Raw genomic sequence first — 22,210 nt, forward strand, 5'->3', positions numbered from 1 at the left:
TTGGCAAAAGTACAAGTGTCGTGTTTCGTGCGCCTTTCTGCGCCACCCTCCGGAAGGCGCCAGCCAAAGAGGGTGGCCAGAAAATTGCTGGAAGCCCTGATCACAGCCATGGGCGTCCGGGAACACTCACTAAAGCGCTGTTTATGCGAGGCATTTCGAAATCATTCAGAGAGCATCAGAAGAAATTACATAAGTTGGCAAACAATCTGTGCCTATTTACACGAGCGCGCGTTATTTTCGTGTTTGATGATGCAAATATTATAAATAAAGTATGTCAGTACAAATGTGGAATCAGCACAAGCTCTAGGGAATCCCTTTAGGTGCCAATTTCTACATCTCAGGCCCTCTCGACCAACTCAGTGCGCCTCAACTCGCAAGCCATTGGATGGGAGTTCAGTAAACTTGTGAATCAGTGATAGTAAATTGCCTCTAATTCAATTTAATGGATTAGTTGGAGCTCATTTGTGGCCCAAATCCAATTCGGTGTGACGCCAAAAGACTGCCAGGCAATTGTCTCATTGCAATTTGACTTGATGGGAAAACATCCTCGGGCACAATGTTTATTGCATGTGTGTTCGATCGAGGGAGATACTTTGCATCAATAACTCATGATTGAGCTTATAATCTTCTGGAAAAGCCCTCTTAATTGGCTTAAACAACCCTTTTTCCTCTCGTACAAGGGGGGAAAAAACTCCATAACACGGAAGCAAGTTTATCTATTCTCACCATCTCACTTTTGCTGTATTGATCGCGACTTCTCGTCCATCCCCCAAAAAAGCTTCCTGGCGAAAGCTTTTCGTCTCTGTTTCATATAAATTATTACCATTTCTGTTTTGACGTCCTCCCCAGGGCGATAATCCAGGGGTTGGGCAGGAAAGTTGAGACGTGACAATCACAAAAGTTCTCGTGGTGGAAACTTCAAACGTCTGCGGGAGCTTTCTGGGGTGAATTTTTAGCCCACAGGCGCCAAATATTCCACCAGAGACTTTAGCAATTTCCTCCGAGTATTAATTAATGAATAATCCACACAGGGAATATTTTTTATCCATTATCCGCCATTCTGCAATTGATGCTGAATAAGTGAAATGTAGCGGTAAAATTTCTTTTTTCACCAACAAACTTTTCGCGCAATTTCCCTACATATTACTCAAAAATTGATATCACAAAGTTCATTTTCAGTGTTACAAAGCATTGAAAGCTTTCGGAGAAGCTCACAAAATATTTATCATCCAGAAACACTGTGCAGCATTGAAATGATTTTCAATAATTCATTGAAATATTTTACCCTGATTTGCAGAGCTTTTAGTGCTTTGAGAGAGCCACCATGCAAAGTGCATCGCGTTTATTTGTTTCCCCGACAATCGTGAGAGGGAATTTTCGTGAAAATTCAATAAACTCCCACTAAAATATCACACTGCAGTGTCGGTAATTAAATGTGCAATGCAGACAAAAAAATAACAGATTACAGAGGGCTGCTATTTTAAACTCAATTGGCTGCAGAGAGAGTTGCGAATGAGTTTTTTTTTTCGTGGAGGTTCAATTAAAAGCAATGCGACCTACATCATCGCATCGGATTAATTAATTTTATATCCGACCAATAATCAAACAGAGTGGCTTATTATCTGCATTTTCCATCAAACAGGTAAATTTATGGAAGATCTTATCGTGGAATAAGCAAAAATTGAACATGAATCCGACAATCCCCAGCTTCGTAATGCCCAACTCTAGATTGTAATTGAAATTTACAATCCCAAAGCTCGTTACAGTGTACATTTTCCGGCGACAAGCGAATAAATCCCCCCTCAAGGTATTTAAAGCTGTGCTCGTCTGCATTTCCTTCTTTCGCCCGGGTAAACTTTGGCATGCAACTTGCATTGCCTGAAGCTTTCGTATGATTATGATTTATGGGTAAGCTCTGCAAACATAGCGGTGAGGATGAGATAGCATGCAGAGCTAGCAAAACGAGGGAATGAAATCCAAGAAATTAGAGATATGTTTGTTCTAGAAATCAAGCACTGATGATATTAACAAGAAAATTAAAGTGAAAAGCTCTCTCCAGAGACCACACACAGACTTTTCCCTAAATTATTAACTACTCTGTATCGAGGGTAATAATTCATCACCCAAATCAATGTTGATCGTAAAAGTGACCAAAATCAATGAATATATCCTCTGTCACATGAAAACTAAAAGACGACGAGCGAAGAAGGAGAAAAATGCGTAAAGTGGGCGAAATATTAAAATATAATGGGGCAAAATTGCCTTGACAACTTCATGCCATGCTCGTACACACATAATAACAATCATAACAATAACAATGCTGCTGGGATGTCTCACACTCCACAGCATCGCTGCCATTAGGCCCCCATGGCCCACTCTCGGTCCATCCAATCCGGAGAGAGGCGGCGGAAAAGCTCCGCGGAGCTTTCTCAGCGACCCCTTTTCGCCGTGACAGGCATGTAATTACACACCACAAAAGCCACCCCGCATAATCGCACACGCTATGCTTGTAATTCGGCGGAGCGATAGGCTCAGTGTGGAAAAGCTCTCTTGTGACGAAGGTCAACACCCTCTTCTCAATGCCCGACGTGTTGTTTCTGCACGATGAGGCACGCAAACAGGGCGCGATTCATGGTGATTTGCATTGCCTTGCAGCTAAGCCTTTCAGGCTTTTCCTTGGGCGGAAAATGTGGGCCAGGGGCTGAATGGGACTCAAAAGAGCGTCCGATAGTGACCATAACTGTACTAATGCGATTTTTCACATTCACCTGAAATTAATGAGCTTTCAATTATCACCTGGCCCGTGAAAAGTGCGTACTGTAATTATGATTTAATGAATAATGTGTGTTTAACAATAATGTTGTTAATGCGATTTTACAATTATTAGAATCAAATTGGAAACTGCGCAACATTGCAGAAATTTAAGCTTAAAGCTCCACCTGCAGCAAGTGCCGCCGGTAAGGTCACACTCAGGAGTGATGCAGTAGCGCTCAAATGCGTGCAATGCGTATCACCCACGGGAGAACTGCGGTCCATCGCGACCCCGCGAGCAATTGATTAATGGAGGCGAAGCAGCAGCTGACAGTCTTCCTTGAGAATTAATCACCGACCGGAGGAGTGTGGCCAGGCAGCTCGCCCCTCCTCGCATTGAGTGATTCGAGAAACGCATTGACTTCCAAACACATTAGTCGACTCATGGTGTGATTTATTCGCGACATGTAGCACAAATAATAACCCACCATGGGCTTTTATGGTAATGCATCAATTATACTTGAGATGCTTGACATCATTTCGCACAAATACCAACGCCTCACGTGCAGACGGGCGAACATGCTCGCCGGGATAGGAGTTTCCACTGATTTTTCCCGCATGTCACACAACACTCCTTTCTGCGAAAAGTCCTCACGGTTGTGCAGACGAGGAAAAATGGCCCAGACATTTTTCAAAGCAAGAAAAAAACTTCCTCCGTTCACCATAAACTTTGGCACACAGTCTCACTGACACGACATAAAATTTATTACCAACTAAGAGTGTGTAGGAGCCCTGACCTGCACCAAACTTATTACATATTCTGTACCATCGGAGAGCCTCTCGCTTTCACAGCACAAGAGCGCGCGAAAAAGCTCGGGACGCCCGATAAGAGGCCTCACATGGAAAATTTCCATCGCTGTAGTGAGAAAAGGCTGCTCCAAATGGCACTCAATTCCAGGATGGAATTTCATCATCTTGGCAATCAGTTGCGGCGAAGCGCAGAAAAGCGCGATGCTATCGGTCAGTGGAAATGGGAAATGGCACAATAATAATTCGCCTTATCGGGAAAAATTGAGTGTTTGCGGCGGTGGTAGAAACACCTGAGAAAAATGCATTGTTGAGTGCTTTTGTGGTGAAAATTCACAATCAGTCTTGCCAAGTGAAGACAGATCCACGTTTCTGCCAAGGGGGATTTATATCGTGGGAATTTGCCAGAGATCAGAAAATCTCTACACTATTCTCCTATGCCGAATGCTATTGATTTACCCTCAGAGACAATGACACGAGGAAGAGTAAAATGAAAGCTCTTCCCAACAACTCTCACTGTCTGTGGAAATTGATTTGAGGCTTTTCCACTTCTCTGTGAGAACAATGCCACTTGCACGAAGGGTGAAAGAGTCGAGGGTGACGAGAGGAAGTGCATCTCATGGCGCTATAAATAGACCGAGAGAGGTGTTGGAAAGAATCTCGAGGAAAATTATTTCCATATGCATCTCAAACATGAATCCAGAGCTATTCTTGGGAGATTTTCACTTCGCACGAGAGCACTTTCTTCACCACAAGTACATCAGAGGTCAAAATTGCAGGTATTTCAGCGAAATACGCGACAGAGGTTAAACTTCTAATTAAATAGCATTTGCCATACAATTTCCCACAAGATATTATCCCATAAACCATTGAGTCTCTTATCAATTCAGCAATAACAATCAATTAAAAAGCCTATCATGCAATTGCATAACTATAATTAATAATTGCAAAATAATTCCACATACTGAAAAGCTCTCCTCTTGTATCTAATCAAATATAAAAACAAATCGCTCTTTGAGCTTTGTTCATATTAAAAACTATCACTATTGTATGCAAAAATGGGTTTTCTTCCTTATTTTTCTGAGCGCCATTAATTGGCTTGAATGGAAAATTGACATGAAATGCTAGGCTTTTTCCTGAAGACGAGCGCACTTGGACGCGAGTGAGGATGCGAAATGTAAATATTTGTAGTGGAAATGATAAACAAGGCTCACATTTGCTGCATCTTCGAAGCTTTTGCAGACTCATTCCCAAATTGCCTCAGGTCGTTCTGAAGTTAATTAAATTCTCAATGGTGGCACTTTTTCTCCGTTGAGATTTTTCTTGTTTTTCACCGCTAAAAATTCGTTGAAATTCAAGTCAAAGATGATACTTTTCATGAGCCCATACATATATTATACCGAGTCATATGTTAATACAGTCATTGCTGAAAGCTTTCGCTGATGGAGTGTAAGTCAACAGACGAGGGGAGAGCATAACAATTCATTATTATTTCAGCCATGGAATCATGATTGCTGTATTTACTGTGATGGGATTTTCTTTTAAAAAATTCACAAGCCTCTGGAAAACTTTTCTTCGCCAGCGAATTGCAATCCACTCTTCTCTTGCAGTGTTTTGGGGGTAGAAAAACCACACAGAAATTTCACCATCCAATTTTCATAAATCCGTGCCTGGCGGAAAACCCTATTAAATTTCCCACTGGAGACTCTCCTCAAGAATATCAATTGCTCTCCCTGACAACTTGCACAGAGGCAGAGAAACTCCACAAGAAGTGGCCTATTTTCACGATTTCCTAGGAAGTGTGTGACAGACACTTTGCGCTTATCGTGTTGATTTAGTCGCGACATGTGTGAAAGCTCTTGCAGCCACGTGAAAATGAACTTTGGCGTGTGAGATGTTCATCCCTCACAATTGAATTTGAAGTGAGTGCCTCCAAGACTCACAGTCACTTTGCATAATTAATCATTCCACCTTCAATACCGACGCCCCAAAAGGTGCCTGGGAACGCCGCCCGGGCATCCCAGGCGAGAGTGTCGCTTTGATGATGGAAAATGGCAGGCCTAATGGTGCTTAATTTTAAATAGACAGTGATGGAATGGACACATGGAGTGAATATTGAATTAGGATTATTCGCCTGTAGTACACTCTCGATGTTAGATGCCTATCTGACGGTCGAAGAAGTGTTTATTTTTGAGTGAATTTCAGATACACCCTCGGAGAGTGATTGATAGCATTGCTAATATTGGCTTGTTATAATTCCCTCTGTCGATATGGGCCACTCTCTCGCCCTGACTTCTGCCGCTCGCCGGACTGGCATTTGCTCCGCATCAATTTGAATTCTTTATGGACATTCCACAGACAACGTCCCAGCGACACAGGATGGCTCCACTGCTCAACCTGCACACGATCAGGGGCTTTATAGTGTCTCTAGTGTGTCTCCTTGCTGAGAGCGCTGAGTTTTATCACTAAAATAGCGCCAACACATAATACCACATGTTGACAGTGCGATAAGAGAAGTTATCTCTCATTTATGTATGGATACTCTCAGTTTTGATGATAAGAGTAAAAGTATTTGAGTGTCTCTCCTCAGCCTGTCTCTTCATCCTCTCTGCTCTTGAACGGAAGAAGGTCATCCGGTGTTGAGGAGGACAGTCTTGGTGACTACTTTCACGCTATCTCATCAGTTCGGAAATCATCCGCCTGGAGAGTCGCGATAGATTACCGGGCATTTCAATTGAGCCGTTCTTTATGGCCAATGCGCTCAAATCATCCAAAACATTCCACTTACCATCGCGCAGATCAAGTGACTGAGGCATATTAGCAGTGACGTCAAGATAACACCAATGTTGATAGTGATCTCGCCGAGCAAATGAGAACAACAATTCACTCATTCCTATCTCTTGAATTTCTCATTCGAATTTCGCGCGATGGCAAGCATCCCGCTTTTTACTGCCCCTTTTCCTCACTCGAGTAGATCATCAAAATCATCCCCATAAAGCCACCTGATGTGACGACAAATAAAAGAAGAACAGCCAGAGAAAGAGACACCGCGTTTTACGATACGGGAGCCACCCTCAATCAATGGAATTTTCGCTCTTTAATCGCGACATTCGCAGCGAAATTTTGAAGCTCCAGGATAGAGCAATAAAAGTATTTCCGCTTCATCCCCAGTGTAATTAAATTCCCCCCACGTCTCCAGCACTATTTGACAAGCTATTGAGAGCTTGCGAAATGTCACGAGCATTTGACCTTTCGCCCCTGCCTGTGGGTGGGTGTATCGACGGGCTTTCTCAAACTTAATGGCCCTCTTTCACAATCATATGATCTTTTGCGTACGCTGTGACAGTTCAGGATCCAACGGTACTCGATAAGGAATGATTTTTATGGTATGGCCTTTTATATTCTCCTCACGATGTTCACGACTTTGCTTAAGTCATTTTTTTCAAAAAATTTCCACCAACCAGTTTTTTCGTGAACATGGCGAAGAGTGCAAGTTTCCCCAGAAATTTTCTGCTGATGCTCTTGATTTTCCATATGGCAAGTAAGTAGAAGAGGATTTGCCTCATGTGGTGATGTTGATTTATATTATTGTTTGAATTCTTCAGAATCATCATCAGCCAGACCAATAACGGGTAAGAAAATAAGTAAAAAGCCGTCTTAATGTGTAGCAGTTGACTTTTTTTTCCTTTCTTTAGTGGTTGCTTCTGTCGGCGTCAGTATTGAACTTTCAGTAGACGCAACACTTGGTGTAAGGGTATCAGGAGTAAATCAGACTGTAAACGGAACTGGAAATGTTACTGGAAATGGATCTGTTGATATAGCTGGAAATCTATCTGGGAACATTATTGCAAGTGCAACTGCAGATTAAACTGGTGGCCAAACAGCTGTTCAAATTGCAACGACTTGATCATTTATAGGGGGTTTGATCTCCAATTCATAGATATGCAGTCGAATGTTTTTTTCTCAGAATAAAATTTCCGACGTTATTGTAATTTTTCGGCAATTTTTTTTTCTAAAAATGCAATTCTGAGACGATAAGAAATAGGTGGAAAAATAAAGATCTTTGTGAGCACACTAAACATTGTTTAACTGAATCTAGTTTTTTCAATCTTAGAAGCAACCTTAAAAAAAGAGTACAAGATTCAACCAAAGAAGTCTACAAAGTGAAGGGTAAAGATGTTTTCTCCTAAGCCATTAATTCTGGAACCCAATTCGACCCTCCAAAGGTCCTCAATATAGTTAAGAAGGTCAAGTAATGGCAGAGCGATAGCATTGATAACGGCCGATAATCTCACCAACTGCCCTGATAAGCAGATGACCCAGATCAAGCCTAAATTGCCCACCTAAAATAGTGACAACTCGATAGACTCTGGGCACGACCCCGTTTCATCGGCCCTGTTTTGCGGTACTCACAGTGGTCTCCAGCTCCTGATAGTAGGACTCGCCACTTCCGCGGCGCGATCCGACGCACATGGCGCGCCTCAGGAGGCGCGACAGCAGGGAGCAGAGGCCACATCGCTGCATCTGGCCATCTGTGGAGCCCTGCCGTGGTGATTCGCCGCCGGTGGTGTCTTGTGTGGCGCCAAGGCAGCCCGCGGAGGCTCCCCGAGACCCCTTGGAGGCGGCCACCGTGGCGATCTCTATAGCACCGCGCGAACAGGACAGCCGGGAGTCACTCGGTCACTGTTCACGCACTCAACATCGGAGGGGAGCGAATTGGGGAGCACCTCGAGAGTCTGGGGGCTTCACTGCACTATAAAACCGAGCGGGGATTTACTGTTGGAATATTATTCAGGTATTTCAACAATTCAGACCAACAATTCAGCGACACGCGCGAAGCGGTTGGCGTAAAAATAGCAGCATCCTCAGGAAAGGAGCCTAGGAGGGCCGTCTAGCCCTGTTTCTCGCACTCTCTCGCGGATCCGCGCTTAGCCATCTGCCGAATCGTCAGCATACAGCCAGGAAGCACGGCTAAGCCATCACGTGGACCCTCCCGGAGTGTCCGCGTGGCCAAATGTCAGCCGGGCCACTGTTTTGGACTGGCAAAGGAGTTTTTCCACCTCGGATCTCAAGTCTCAGGTGTACGTTTGAGTCTTACATAAAGCCCGTGCGCGTGTGTATGTGTGTGGAGTTTGCAATTTTGGGGTTCACTTAGCATCCAAATTCACCTCTTAGCACATCACATTGGCCATGGAGCACCGTTCACGCCGCCGCGTGCTCACCTTGGCTCACGCCAGAGCCATCACGAGGCGACCAGTGTGCGATCTGTGTGGGTGAATTTTCACGAGATATCTTCCCGAGCAGAGAGTCACTGTGTGTGCGTTTTTCCGGAGCACCAGAGCGAGACAGCAGGGCGGAGATTGGCAGATGGGAGAGAAAGAGGATCACGACTCTGCACTCTGGGTCACTCGGGCCGTTCACACTGTCACGAATGCGACAACGTCACACCTCCAGCATCCAAGATGCGGGGGCAGCCACCAAAGAGAGGAGAAGTTATCTCACGACGCGGCAAACGCTACCGACTGTATGCCTTCTGGCCTGGTCGAGCTGAGACTGAGGAGACCTCTCGCTGACAGCCGAAGCATAACCAGCTCCGTCAGCCAACATGTGAGACTCTCTTCCGCGGTCGGGCTCTCGCTCTCGCACGCCTGCCCACTCGTTCTGGCACGAGCGCTGCCCCAGCGCGCCGTCCCCTTCACGCGCTCTCGTGCGCCTGACACGAATTCCATTGAGGCGGCGAGAGAGAACTTCTGTGACGACACTTCGGCTACCAAAGTGAGACTTGGGAGCAGAGTTGCCAGCACTCCAGATCAAAGATGACTCAGTCAGGAGGATAGGATGAATGTTGTTTGAATGATCTCAGATCGACTGATCCTCAAAGTTGCGACCTGTAAATTTATCGCGCTAAATTGTGCTCCAAACTGAACACTTTTGCTCTCATTGCCCGAATTCGCTGAAAGTCCCATTAAACAGCCGCCAAGCGACAAACCACACATTTCTGTTCGTGCTCTTTGTGGCAAATAGTGTCTTCACTTCAAAACACTTCAAAACGTGTGATTGCTTTCGGGACAAACAATAGTTTCCAAATTAGTTCCACGGCGCAAACATTTGGTGTGCAAACAGGCAAATATTGGGACAGACTGAGCTAGACAAATGGGATTAAACTGGATTGCCATCTGGTCGCCCTGCAACTCTGGGCTCCGCACGGAGAGTGGAGAGGCTTCAATGGCAAATCAATGGCTGAGGATTGGGTTTCGGGTGTTTTGGAAGAGTGTCACTCACCCCAGGCTCGCCGCCACTTGCACACTGTGGGCTGCATTGGGGCGACACGCCAGGGTGCAAGCAGAGGCGCCCGCGGAGCCCGGGCTGTGTCCGGAGAGACTCCCGGTCCGCATCCAGGGCCGCGCCTCTCAGGACGCCCTGCGTGCGCAGCGTGCGCGCCTCCAGTGGGACTCCTCGGGTTTGGGGGAAGCTTTCCAGGGGACAGAGAAAGCTTAGCAAGGGCCAAAGCTCCGAAATAGGCAGAGAAGGTGATGCGATTGTCAACAAGTTGGGCTATTTTTACCTCCTCGCAGCCACTGTGGCATCTTTTGGACACATTTTATTTATTGTCACACGACGGTATGGTGAGAATTCTCAACAATTTCGCGGCGAAATGCGAGATATTCGCGCGAATTTATGTGAAGAATATATTTTTCGGCCCGGATTTTATGGCTTCAGAATGCCTTTCTCCTCATAAAAGATTAATTTACTGCCTGAGAGAAATCTTGCGAGAGTCACTCGATTGTGCGCGATGAATCTCACACAATGTTTTGTATTAGAAATTCATGCTTTGTCAAGTGTTCCAAAGTAGTATAGCTGTAAAGTTCATAAATGCATGATGCCCATGTCAGTTGTGAAGCCCTTTCTTCTGTACTCTTGCGCATTTTCAGAACAATTTCCCAATATTTTGCGTGTAGCAATTAATTGCGTACGAAAGAAATTTTGTGACTCAACGAAAATTGGTCAGAATCGCTCTATAAATCTCTCGCGAGAAATCCCCAGCAAATCTCTGGCATGTCATAGCGGAGAACCGCAGATTTCTCAGCATTTTTTTATTGTATCATCATAATTAATAAAAATAGATTGGAAGCAGAGACCATGCGAGCTGGCATTTGCCAATTTGCCCCGAGATCTCACATGTGATCCAATCCAGGAATTCAATTGACCTTCCCAGAGCGCCTTGACATCCGAGGGGAGATTTTATGGCTGATATTTACTATCATAATGGACATAAAACATAATTCCGAGAGTGACGAAGGCGACAAATCTCATGTCTGCACAGCGTCCAAATTCGATTGGGGCTCAGCACGAGGCCGGGGGCCGCCGAGGGAGAGGAAATTCCATCAATTTAATGCCAACACGCCTTTGTGGGCCCTCCTGTGACCGCAGAGGAAAAGTTTGGGTGGGAAAAAGTTGCCTCTCCTCGGACGTCTTCGCCGCCAAGATCAGAGTTGAACAAACTTATACCCTTCGCCTAGGATATTTATTCAGAGGACGGACAACTCATTCCACCGCTTTTTTCTCCGTCATGAATTCTTCAATTAATATTCAATAAATTCTATAACGAATTCTTCCTCCTCAAAGAACCTTCCAATCCCCTCTGGCCGAGAAGCCATTGGCTGAGGGGGATTTATTAAATTTCGGATGGGTTCGCTTTTATCGCAAGCTCGCAAAGGGACCGAAGATGTGAGAGTAATTTACTATAATTCATTGATTAGGCGCTAAGGTCAGAGCTTTTCATAAAACTTATCCACCCAATGGGAAAAGTTGGTGAGTATTCAGTGAAATGTTTTGCCATCATATCCCTTTCTATATGTATCAAAAAGAAGACCTTTTGATATTCATTCAGAAAATTACTCTTCCCCTTTACTGGCCTTTGAGCGTTTTTTTCTTTCTCTATACCTTGGAGGAATTTTCTATAAAATAGTGGGGAATTTTGTGCGCCTCTCCGTTCACCTATTCTCAAATTACTATTACAGAATCATCGTAAATTGGATTTCTAACAAATTTAATATGACTCTGGGAGTGGGCGAATGGATAAGAATGCCCAGATGGAATTATCGAAGGAATGTGTAAAAATTTCAATTACCATTTTCTCCATTCTGGGCACGTGCTGCCTTCGAGGGAGAGAATTTTTCACCTATTTCCTCAATTGCCCTCTCCACGGGTGAAAATCGCTCAGATGGTCATTGATTTTAAAGAGCCTCCCTTGGTAAAAAGCTCTCCCCTGTCGAGCAATCGATTCGGCTAAATTGCATGGGAGAAGCGCCCCATGAAGATATGGAGTGGCGAAGAATGGAATTGGACAAATTAGACAATTTCATTAAACTAATCCCGACAGCAGATGGTCCACTTGCCACGGAGGATAAGCAGCAGGCCCGTATCGATGAATTTTTAATAAAACAAGCGAATTTGTGTGGATGTTTTCTTGCTCTCGCGATTGCTTTTGTATTATTTAATTGCGAGGGGCGAGTGATGTTTTAAAATGCCTGTCAATGTGACAGCTGTCACGTTATGTCACTTTGACAGGTAAACGAACTTTTTGACATATCAAGAATTAAATCTTTAAAACCTTTTCTCTCATAACTTCAACCTATTCAGTGCCCCCCAAATCAATCCCTCTTTTTTTCCCTGTGAAAGGAGCACCCCAAGAAGGAAATCCAAATGGACAGCAATGGCTTTTGCTGTAAGGAGTTGTATTGCGAAGAATCTAATCACAGTGGAAAATCTGTGAGTCTCCCAGTGAAAAGCACCGAATAATGCGGGGCTGATATTGAAAATGATTTAAATGGGAGGCGAAAGGGCGCAAAAAAGACATACAAATCCCTCGCCAAGAACTGTTACCAGAAGGAATTACATTGGCAATGTGGGCTGTGGGATGAGGTGGAAAAGCTGAAGACCAATTTCCTCTGCTTTTGCCTTTTTCTCGCTCCCCGAAAACACATCAAATCAGGCCCCAAATGTGAATATCTATAAATAGTGATTCGCTCCCTTTTTTCCATACATTCTAATTTAATCCCTCCTTTGAGTGTTCCTCGCTCCGTGAGCGCCTTATTTCGAACATCCCAAATCAACATTCTCGCTCATTCATCAGGCGAAATTGAGTTTTGCTGCAACTGTCGAACGATTTTGGCCATGATAGTTATGGGCGGGGAATTCGCAGGAAATTTAATAAAGCTCCAGAGCAGCGTTGGCGGAAGAGGTCGAGAAGTGACCGTAATTCTATCCTTCCATGTGAAATTTTGAAGACATTTCGCATTTAGAAGATTACACACTAATTTATTGGCCACTTGAAGAGGATTCGAGAATCCTGATGAAATTCCTTGAAAGTCCACTCAAGAGAGAAAGGCTCCCCATTGGATTTTCCCGGGGAAAACAGGGCAAATTGATATTGGACAAGGGTGAGATATCTGATGAAAAAGTGCACGCTGAACATCAAGAAAATATTATCTTTCTACGATAAAACTTCATGCTGAACAATTAACAGAAAGTTGTGCTGCAAACAGCATTCTATGCTGTATTTCAGATAAAGAATTCCTTGGGAATTAACTTTCGGAAGAAAATCTTCTTTGTGCATATTTTGCAACTTCAATATTTCCTCCTTTGTATTGATTTTCGACCAGAGCGTCGCGCTGAATGTTTAGCATTCCAGAGTGAATGTTTAAATTAATTCCTCATGCTGTGAGATAACATTCTTCACTCTCTCGATGCATTCAGGGTGGATCACATTTCTCAAAATACACCCTGATAATCTCTGATCCTAAATGCCTGATGCGCAATCATTCGCGAATGTATGGGTAGTATTTCATGTGAAATGCAAAATTGCCCCAAGTCGATTTGCCAGAGCGGAAGAAGAATATAAGTTTCACGAAGACGCGCAGGCAATTTCTCTGGATAGCATTTAATGAGAGCGGAAAGTATTGTGTGAATTTTTCTGCAAATTGCGACTGTTTCGGCAAATCGATTGAAGCGCGCGCGAATTATCTCAGCGTTGCGATCTAAGACATTTCAAAGCCTCAATCAAACCTTACGATTTTATCTGGGCATCCAATCCATTAGTTCTGGCTTTATCGCGCCGGGAAGGAAAATACATGGGATTTGATTTCTTCTCGCCCAAACAAATCACCCAAATTTGATAAGTTGCCGATCGCCGTTTCTGTTTTTGGCCATGAGAGAAGAAAAGGTGACAAATGATGCCATGCATAACTAATCGATTCCGGAGACGATAAATGGATTTCCTTTCGCTCGCCAGCATTTGCACCTCATTATCCTTGTGGTATGGCAAGAAGGATAGGCAGTAATTTGCTGTTCCATCTTCCCCTACACTTGACTGCGGCGAAAGTGATAGTTTGCCAGGTTTTAGAGTGACGTAAAGTCCCCTGCCTGACAATTAATATGATATTCAGGAAGCTTATGTGAAATTTAATTGAATTGAAAAGTCCATTTAGTCTCACGTTGAGCTTGTTTGTAATTAATTTAACGAATTTAACACTCAGGCTCTGCGATATCGCTAAATTATCTCGCTGTCTTCACAGCTGCATTTAGAGCTTTTTGGCTGTTTGCATGCTAACGACCGCCTAAATTAATTTTCACTGTGCGTGAAAGACGAAGACAATGCCACACAACGATCCTCCGGCATTAAACTTTAACTGCCTCGCAAAAGCCCTGCCAAGGTGCTTGCAATCGTGAGATTTGGGGCGGAAAAGGAGAGATATAAAGCTGAAATGGGACAAGAATGTGTTGAAAAGTTTTTAGTGGGAAAAGTTACAAAGTCGCCCGCTGAGGATGCGCCCGTGGGTGGGAAAGTTGTCAAAAGTGGACCCTGAACAGCCTGAAAATTCAATCAAAGCTCTCAAATGAGCAAAATATTCTCCCAAATTGCATGTTGACTTCCTCTTCGCTTCGCAACGAAGCATTTTTGTTGACTCAATGCACAGTGCAGTTTGATAAAAGCTTTCAATGTGTGTCTTCAGAATTACATTGTAAAATGGGTAACAAGTATTAAAAGAGATGGGATCATTTTTCGAAAATTAAACATCTCTCTGATTCATTCATTTATTCTTTACTGCGTAATAAAATCTGCTAAAAGCATTTTTAGAAGGTCTCCTTTTTTTGGGGGTGAAGCAAAATTATTATTGGCTCAGAACATAAAATACTTTGTTCGTACAGTGTTATATTCAAAGTTTCTCTTCAACACCCAGGAAAATGTGCGGAATATGTGAAAATTCACTTCAAACAGCAATGGAGCGCTCTCTTGGGCTTGGATTTCCAATAGATTTTATTGAATTTATGCCTCGAGTATCGTGATGCAGGTAGATTTCAATCAATAGAATTTACAACCTCTCATTCGGTTTGTCGAAAATGCAATATAAGTTCTTGGCACAAACACAGGACATAACTCACAAATCCTCTCATGGGAAATACAGTGCAATAATTCCCATAGTCTTCCGGTGCGACAAGCCTTCGGTTTGGGGGTGGCAATTAAGACGGGAAGCGCTTTTGTGATCAATTATGAGAGAGATACATTTTGATGTTTATTGTCGTTGTCCTGTGGGACAGTGTCCAAATTCCAATTTTCTGCAGATGGGCTGACAACAGCCATAAAAGCAGGTGATGTGGCGAATGACTTCAATTATAGCGTGAAATTACCGCCGAGAAAAGTGGCATTATGATTATTTCGATGGTCTTACAGCCTCGGTGAGACTACAATTTCCCTCTCACGTTTCTTCAATTATTTATACGATTGTAGGTGGGCCACGTCTCGAGCTCATCGTCTTCATCTAAAGGGACGCCATAGCGTCTCCATGAAAATAGCAATTAATTTAACCGGGAGGATGCCATTTACACGCGGCGTGTGGAAATTTGATATTGAGAATGATTAGCGCTCTCGCGAACCCGACACGCGGAGCTTTTGGCGCAGCTTTCCACGCTGCAATGGCGATAACGCACGATTGAATCTGCGGGGGAACTTCAAATTATGCCATCAATGGTAATCATAAGCGCAAATGGATTCTGCGAAGCGTGGCACCTGCCTGAAATTGCACCGACACACACACACACACAAACACTCACAGCAGTTTACCTGAGCGAGAAATTGTACGCCCGCAACATCGCAAAATCGCTCAAGTACACTTTTCGCTAACATACCCGAAACGTTATGTGATATGAAATAAGTTTGCCAGTGCTTCTGATTCCACCATTATTAACTGAATTATGCTCTGAATCTATGTGTGCTGTAGCAAAGTGTATGCTTCATTACAAGCTTGAAATTTTGCAGGTACGGCGATGGCAATTGAATGGCAGCTTTATGGAAAATACTATTTCCACTATAGCTTATCTTGATGTGCATTGAAAAAGCTCTTGTACGGAAAATCAAGGTTTAATTTTCTGCAATCGACCTCCGCTATCATCGCAAACTCATGTACAAAAGATTATATTTGAATTCTCTCGCGAGATTCTGCATTCTAAAATTAGAAAAATGCTCCCGCTAAAGCTCCTGCCAACCGAGACTTTTCACATGTACAACACACAACACTCGGTAAATCATGCGAATTTCCCACGGAGGCGAAAGCTCTGCGTGCAAAGCCGGGTGGATGTTGGCAAGAATGATGTGTGTATTTGAGGCAGAGACGTTTTTCATCTCCTCCACAAAAGTGCCCAGATTTCCTCTAGTCCAAAGAGCGAATCTGTTGCGATGAAATTAATTCTTGGAAGCTGCTTGTTGAGGTGTGTTTATCTTTTCTGTTTGGGGATCAGTCAACCAGAAAGGAAAACCACCATCGCCATTATATTCGCTTAATATGAGAAGAGAGGAAATTGAGGGTTCGACTTCAGGTACTTTGAACCCCTTTCCAATTGACTCTTGGCGCGCGCGATGCTTTTTCCTTCTGACCAGCACAAAGTTCTGCTCTCCACCATGTTGATTTCTTTTCTTTCGCCTGTCTCCCGTCTTAATTGAGTTCACTCACATTTCTTCCACCTCAATCAACCCCCAATGAAGCCCTGGTGTGGACCCACTCCCCCTCGCGATCCTCCCCTTTGTGCTCCACTCCCCAATTTATCTTCCATCTTCGTGCCCTCAGACTCAATTACGCTGGTGAGTTCAATTTGAATTTTCTTTTCCCGCAGCCACTCTCCCAGTCCTCGAAGCTCTCTTGCCAATTGAGGGCGAAATAAAGAGAAAATTTATAATTACGTGCAATTTCACGAAAAACTTTTCCAATAAATATTTAGTCTTCCTCATGACCCCATTCCACGTTTGCGATCGGAGATTCCCTGTCTCGCTGGTCATCGGGTGAATGGTCTTTTCCACACTGCGATTTTCCACACTGTGCGATGCATGCTGAACCTTGGCGCTCTCCTTGAGGTCCGCCAGTCGCGTGGGCTGATAAAAAATCAATCAAATCACCATCTCGAGGACGGCGGCTCACATTGAAACGCATAGGAAGTGGAGACAATACATAGGAAGTGATCTGAAAAGTGCCTAGAATACTAAAAGATACGCAACGCACACTGTAGAGAAGAATGGAAAAAATGCCAATTAATTGGGAGCTGCCAAAAAGCGAGACATGAGAATGACAGTGAAATTGATAAAAATTCCATAAATATTGAGAGGAATTTTGATGATAAAGCGACGAAAAAATTCCCCAGGGAAGAATTTCAATTGCCTGCAGCTGACTTGCACTCACGTGACGAGAGCTTTTTCTTATCTCACCCACCCAAAGTCCACGGATTATCACAATTTTCGTGCCATGGGCCGCAGAGAAAACGCGCACTTCTCGTGACGGCGAGGGAAAGAGGCCTGGCAAAATGCTCGAAAAGATAATGTATCAGTTTTCCAGGGATGGAGGCAAGCACAATTTATTGCGTAGGTCTTGCGTTCTTACCATTTTTCATCGTCTTTAATTTATATATCACTCGTCGAACGGCACGGAATCACGAAAAAGCTCCTCATACCCATCCAATAGAGCTCTTTCCTTTGTTAATGTACAATTCAAAGTATTTGCCAGAACTTTCTCTCCAAAGCATCATGACTTGGAATGAATTTACAAAACTCCTGCACGGAGTTTAATTTTCTCTGCGTTCATACCTAACGTAATATATCTTTAATGAGCTCAAAGAGCAGCATTCACTCTGTCTGAATGTGTATTCCCAACTCATTTGCCATGTATTTTATGTATACTTTTAACTCAGTGCAAATACCTAGAAAAGTGCAAGCATATTTATTCTACTGCATTGCGCTGCTGCTGCTCGAGAGATCAAAACCAAAAGTTCACCGCATACAATATTTATGAACACAAGTCGTAAATGCACTACAGACTGACCCAACAGTTCAGGAAAAATCTGCTCCTGTGAAAGGAGTGCAAAGCGCCAACAATTCCGTACAAGTGAATTCATGTCGGATTAGTGATGATTGATGCTTTCCTGTCGAGCTTGAGTGCGAGTCTGTGTCCAATTGGGGTGCTCGAGTGCCAGTAAAATCCATCCTGGCGGGAAATCCACGGCAGGAGGGCTCCAATTGACATCGTAAAAGCACACGAGAGATGCTGTCGAAGCGCTTCTCGCACTGCACACTGAACAGAATTGTTCTTAAAGCTCCTCACTTCAGCTCGCACCCAATGGCAAATGGTCAAATCCGCGGACAATTCAATTTTTTTCCCCATGATCAGCGAGAAAATTCAATAACAATTCCTGTGATGTAAGTTATTCCTGCCAATTCAATTTAATTTATTTTCAGAATCCACTTAAAATCTCCCCCACAAGTTTCCTCCGGTCTGAAAAGTCTTCAAGAGGAGTTATTATGAAATATTAATTTACCGCGATGCAGCTGAAAAACTTTGGCCCCCAAGCATGAAAAATGAATTAAGGAGCGGAATTAATTTTCAATTCAGAGACTTTGGTTTTTGCACATAAAAGCATTTTTCATTGATTTTAAATATGTATAAAGCGTCCTTTCACTGTACAGCATCGCAATAGTTGGAAATAAAATGTCTTGTTCGTATTATAAAATGCTTAAGCAAGTGTGACAGAAACTCATTTTTATTTTTAATATTCCGCTGTGCTTGAATTTTCCCTGGTTGCACAAAAGAATATTTGAAAGAGTCGCCCTGGCAAAGTCGCAAAATGACGAGTGACATTGAAGTGTGATCTCTCTTTGAGGTCGAGGCATGTCCTCAAATTTCCATGAATTGATTTTTAATGAAAATTCAGTGGAAATATCCTACGACTCGCATTGTGATGGTCTGATTCACAAGCACAGACTCTCTGATGTCACCTCACTTTTCATTTGTGCTCAATAAGTTGAATAGGCAGGGATTTCAGCCTCCCAAGAGGGCTTCTGGCTCACTGCAAAACATGCCCAAATATCCTCTACTCTTGCTTCGCATTTACCTGTTGAACATTACTTGGAAAAAAAGAGAGAAATGTGAAGCCCCTGTAATCCACTCTTTACTGAAAATCTTCCACTTGTAGATGGAGAGAGACATACTTGAAATTGTAGATTTTCATTTCGCAGAACTCCCCTTCAGCCCATGGAAAATGCGTTTCACGATCTTCATCGTCAATTTGCTACACGCAAGAAAATTCGTGACAATTTACCCAAACACGTGTCTTATACGGTGAAAACCTCCTGTCTGGCAGACTCGAGAGTGTTTCTGAAGCCGGATATTAATTTTCCACTGAGAAATCTCGGTGTTTGGACAGATTTTCCATCGGGATGTGTCGTCCTTTGTGTGGCGTCCAAATCACCGGAAAATTGTACGAGAGGCGAATAAGATCGTCCCATGTTTTTGGCGAAAAGCGGAAGGAGTGGACAAAGGATGACTGACATTGGGAGGAAATATTCAAATTGAGGTAAAATGTCAAGGAAAACTTTACTCATCATTACTTTGGTCACTCACTCTAAATAACTTTCTATACAGCCAACATTTTAACTGAAAGCTTTTTTGTTCATGCTTCATCAACTTTACTCAACTTTCCCATTCAAAAGCGCTCGAATATTCAGCCCAGTAAATTAGCAGATTGTCAATGGAAACTGTACCGACGAATAATATAAAAAAAAAGTCTCCACACGTAAGCGAATTTGCAAATTTTCCACACTGAAAGAAGCCTCAATAAATTCAAATTTCATACACGATTTTACTCCGCATCGTGATTCTCTGCTTCACACTCATGCCCTCGAATTTCCCTCTGGAGTTTCTCCCAAGCGTGCGATAATAAAAAGAAATAAGTAAATTATCAAAATTTATGGAGAAACTTTCTGCGCGGACGGAAAAATCACATTTCCTCCCATTATCCTCTGAGCTTTTCTCACCAAAAGCTCTCCCATGACCATCTGCAATCTGTCAATTTTCATTTGCCATGACTTTCAGTGCACCGACAGACTTTCATGACCGCTAATTTATTTATTAAAGTGATTTACGGCTAAGCTTCCGATTCATGCAAGTTTCAATTCGAATTTCTTGGAAGGAAATATCCCAGGAGAGGAGGAAAGCCACATTGGGCCATTGCCATTAGGACCATGACCGCTATGACCATAAAGAGAATATACATACATCCCTAAAAGCCTCCTGAAAGCTCTGCCCATTTGTGGAACACTCCTTCCACGGAGGAATGTAGGATTACGATTAAAAAGTCTCTCTCTCTGCCAGTGACTTCGGCTTATCCAGAAAATAGAAAATTATATTTAAATTAATTCACACAATTTCCACGGCATGGAGATAAATTTCCATGGTAAAATCCTCTCAATATTTGAACTAAACACCTGCCTTTGATCTCGTGAAAGCTCCTCATTACACTTTCACGTCATGAAAACACGAGTTTGCCGACAATTTAATCATTTCGGCAATGAAAATTACAATTTTTCCGCACTTAATTAGACTATGTGTGCTGCTGAAGCTTTTCTCAAAGCTTCCGTTGAGACGAAAGGTTGTAATTGGAATGTTCCTCGGGCTATATTTCGGAAATGATTGTTTCGCCAAAAAGGTGAGTCAACTTTTCTGCCTTCACTATCATCCTCCACTTTTCACTGTCTATTGTACTGATGAGCGAGGGTGGCAACTTGAATATGTTGTGTCAGAAAGTTTCAGCAAGTTTCCCAAGCTGAGATTTTCTCGCCTGGATTCGCTCAGACGAGGTGCAGTGGGAAAAACCACCCAATTGGGAATGATATACACACAAAATAGGTAGAGAGAGAGGGAGAGAGAGAATAAAATGAGCTTTTTCCAACCCACTCGGCAGTTCCTTGCTAATTAATTCCGTCCAAAGCATTAGTAATTACCAGGAAAATTAAAAGCTCACATGTTATTTAGTTGCCATGTAACCTTTGCGCTCCCCACTAGACTTCCACTTCATCTGCATGGCAAATAAATTCACGACAGGAGCAGAGGAGGATGCCATATCGATCCAGCTGGCCACGATTAAATATCATGAGAATGCTTTAGCCAGAACTTTCCAGGTATCCCCCGAAGGGTTTATCACTGGCCAATCGCACGGGCTCTGCTCCCATTCCACTGCTACAATGCTTTAGTCTGCCAGAGTGTCGCAAACACGGTAATCTCTTCCGAAAGCTCTTAATTAAATTTTCCTTTGAGCCTCGCGGAGGCAAAAACCAGTGAAAAAAACAACAGACAATGAGAGAAATTAATTAAATTGATTCTCCCAACTCTTTGAGGTACGTCTGTTTGGGAGTTGCCAAACTGGTGGGTGCGTGACCACCCTTACCAGCCCACCCACGTTCCCATGACTACCCCGCCACCAATGCACTCCCGACAGCAGCATCATTTGGAATATCGGCATCACTGACATGCATGAGCAGCTCAATAAACTGAGAGATACTGAGTATCTATCATTCGTGGAGAATTTTCACGGAAATTGATCACTCTAAATGTGTATGGAATGAACAGGAAGTTTTAATTGCGAAGTAAACCTTCCGAGAATGAATTTTCGACTATCATACAGACACCTGATGATTGACAAGAACACAACTAAAATACTGCCCTGAATTTAGCACTAACAGGGCGGGACTTGCGAGAGGGTGTGCCAAAAACACTAATGCATATAGCAGCACTACAGTTTTCCACAGTGTTTTTCTATCCGTGTTAAATTTCAGAGTCGCAGAAACCCTAATCGATTATTTCATGCGATAATCCCCTGTCCACATGCCCCACTCTCCCTGTGTGATTGCAATAAAGGGCGATCTGCGGTGTAACAAATAAAATTGGCGGTCGAGGACAGGCGAAGGGGTCCTCCTTATCGCCCGTGCTGTACTACAGAGTTGTAATTACGAGTGAATGAATGGCACGAGATAAACAATAATTAGAAGCAATAGCATATGCTTCGAGAGGTGTGGATGTAATGAAATCGATAAAAGTCGTGTGCTGGTGGAAAAAGCTCATTTCCTCGGGCCGATAATGGGATAATCAGGGGGTAAAGAGATTGATGGAAATGGCACGAGAATCCACAAAATTTGCATAGAATTTGAATTTCCGCCACGACGGATGCATTTTGGAATGATTCTGGTACATTAATTATTCCCATGGGTAAATGAAATTATGGTGTACACCTTTTGGTGGTCCTTGACCTGAAACTTCGCATGGAAATTGACAAAAGG

General features: G+C 43.3%; 1 protein-coding gene across 1 annotated transcript in view; it reads right to left on the bottom strand.

Moving 5' to 3' along the window:
- Positions 1-9,102, bottom strand: part of LOC132264168 (uncharacterized) — a 44,691-nt gene extending 35,589 nt beyond the window's left edge. The window contains exon 1 of the mRNA XM_059764272.1: positions 7,972-9,102. Coding sequence (XP_059620255.1) covers positions 7,972-8,082 — 111 coding nt within the window. The 5' untranslated portion in view covers positions 8,083-9,102. The remainder of the gene's footprint in view (positions 1-7,971) is intronic.
- Positions 9,103-22,210: the final 13,108 nt, after the last annotated feature.

This window comes from Phlebotomus argentipes, unplaced genomic scaffold (assembly GCF_947086385.1).
Source record: "Phlebotomus argentipes unplaced genomic scaffold, Phlebotomus argentipes genome assembly contig_32, whole genome shotgun sequence".
NCBI lineage: Eukaryota > Metazoa > Arthropoda > Insecta > Diptera > Psychodidae > Phlebotomus > Phlebotomus argentipes.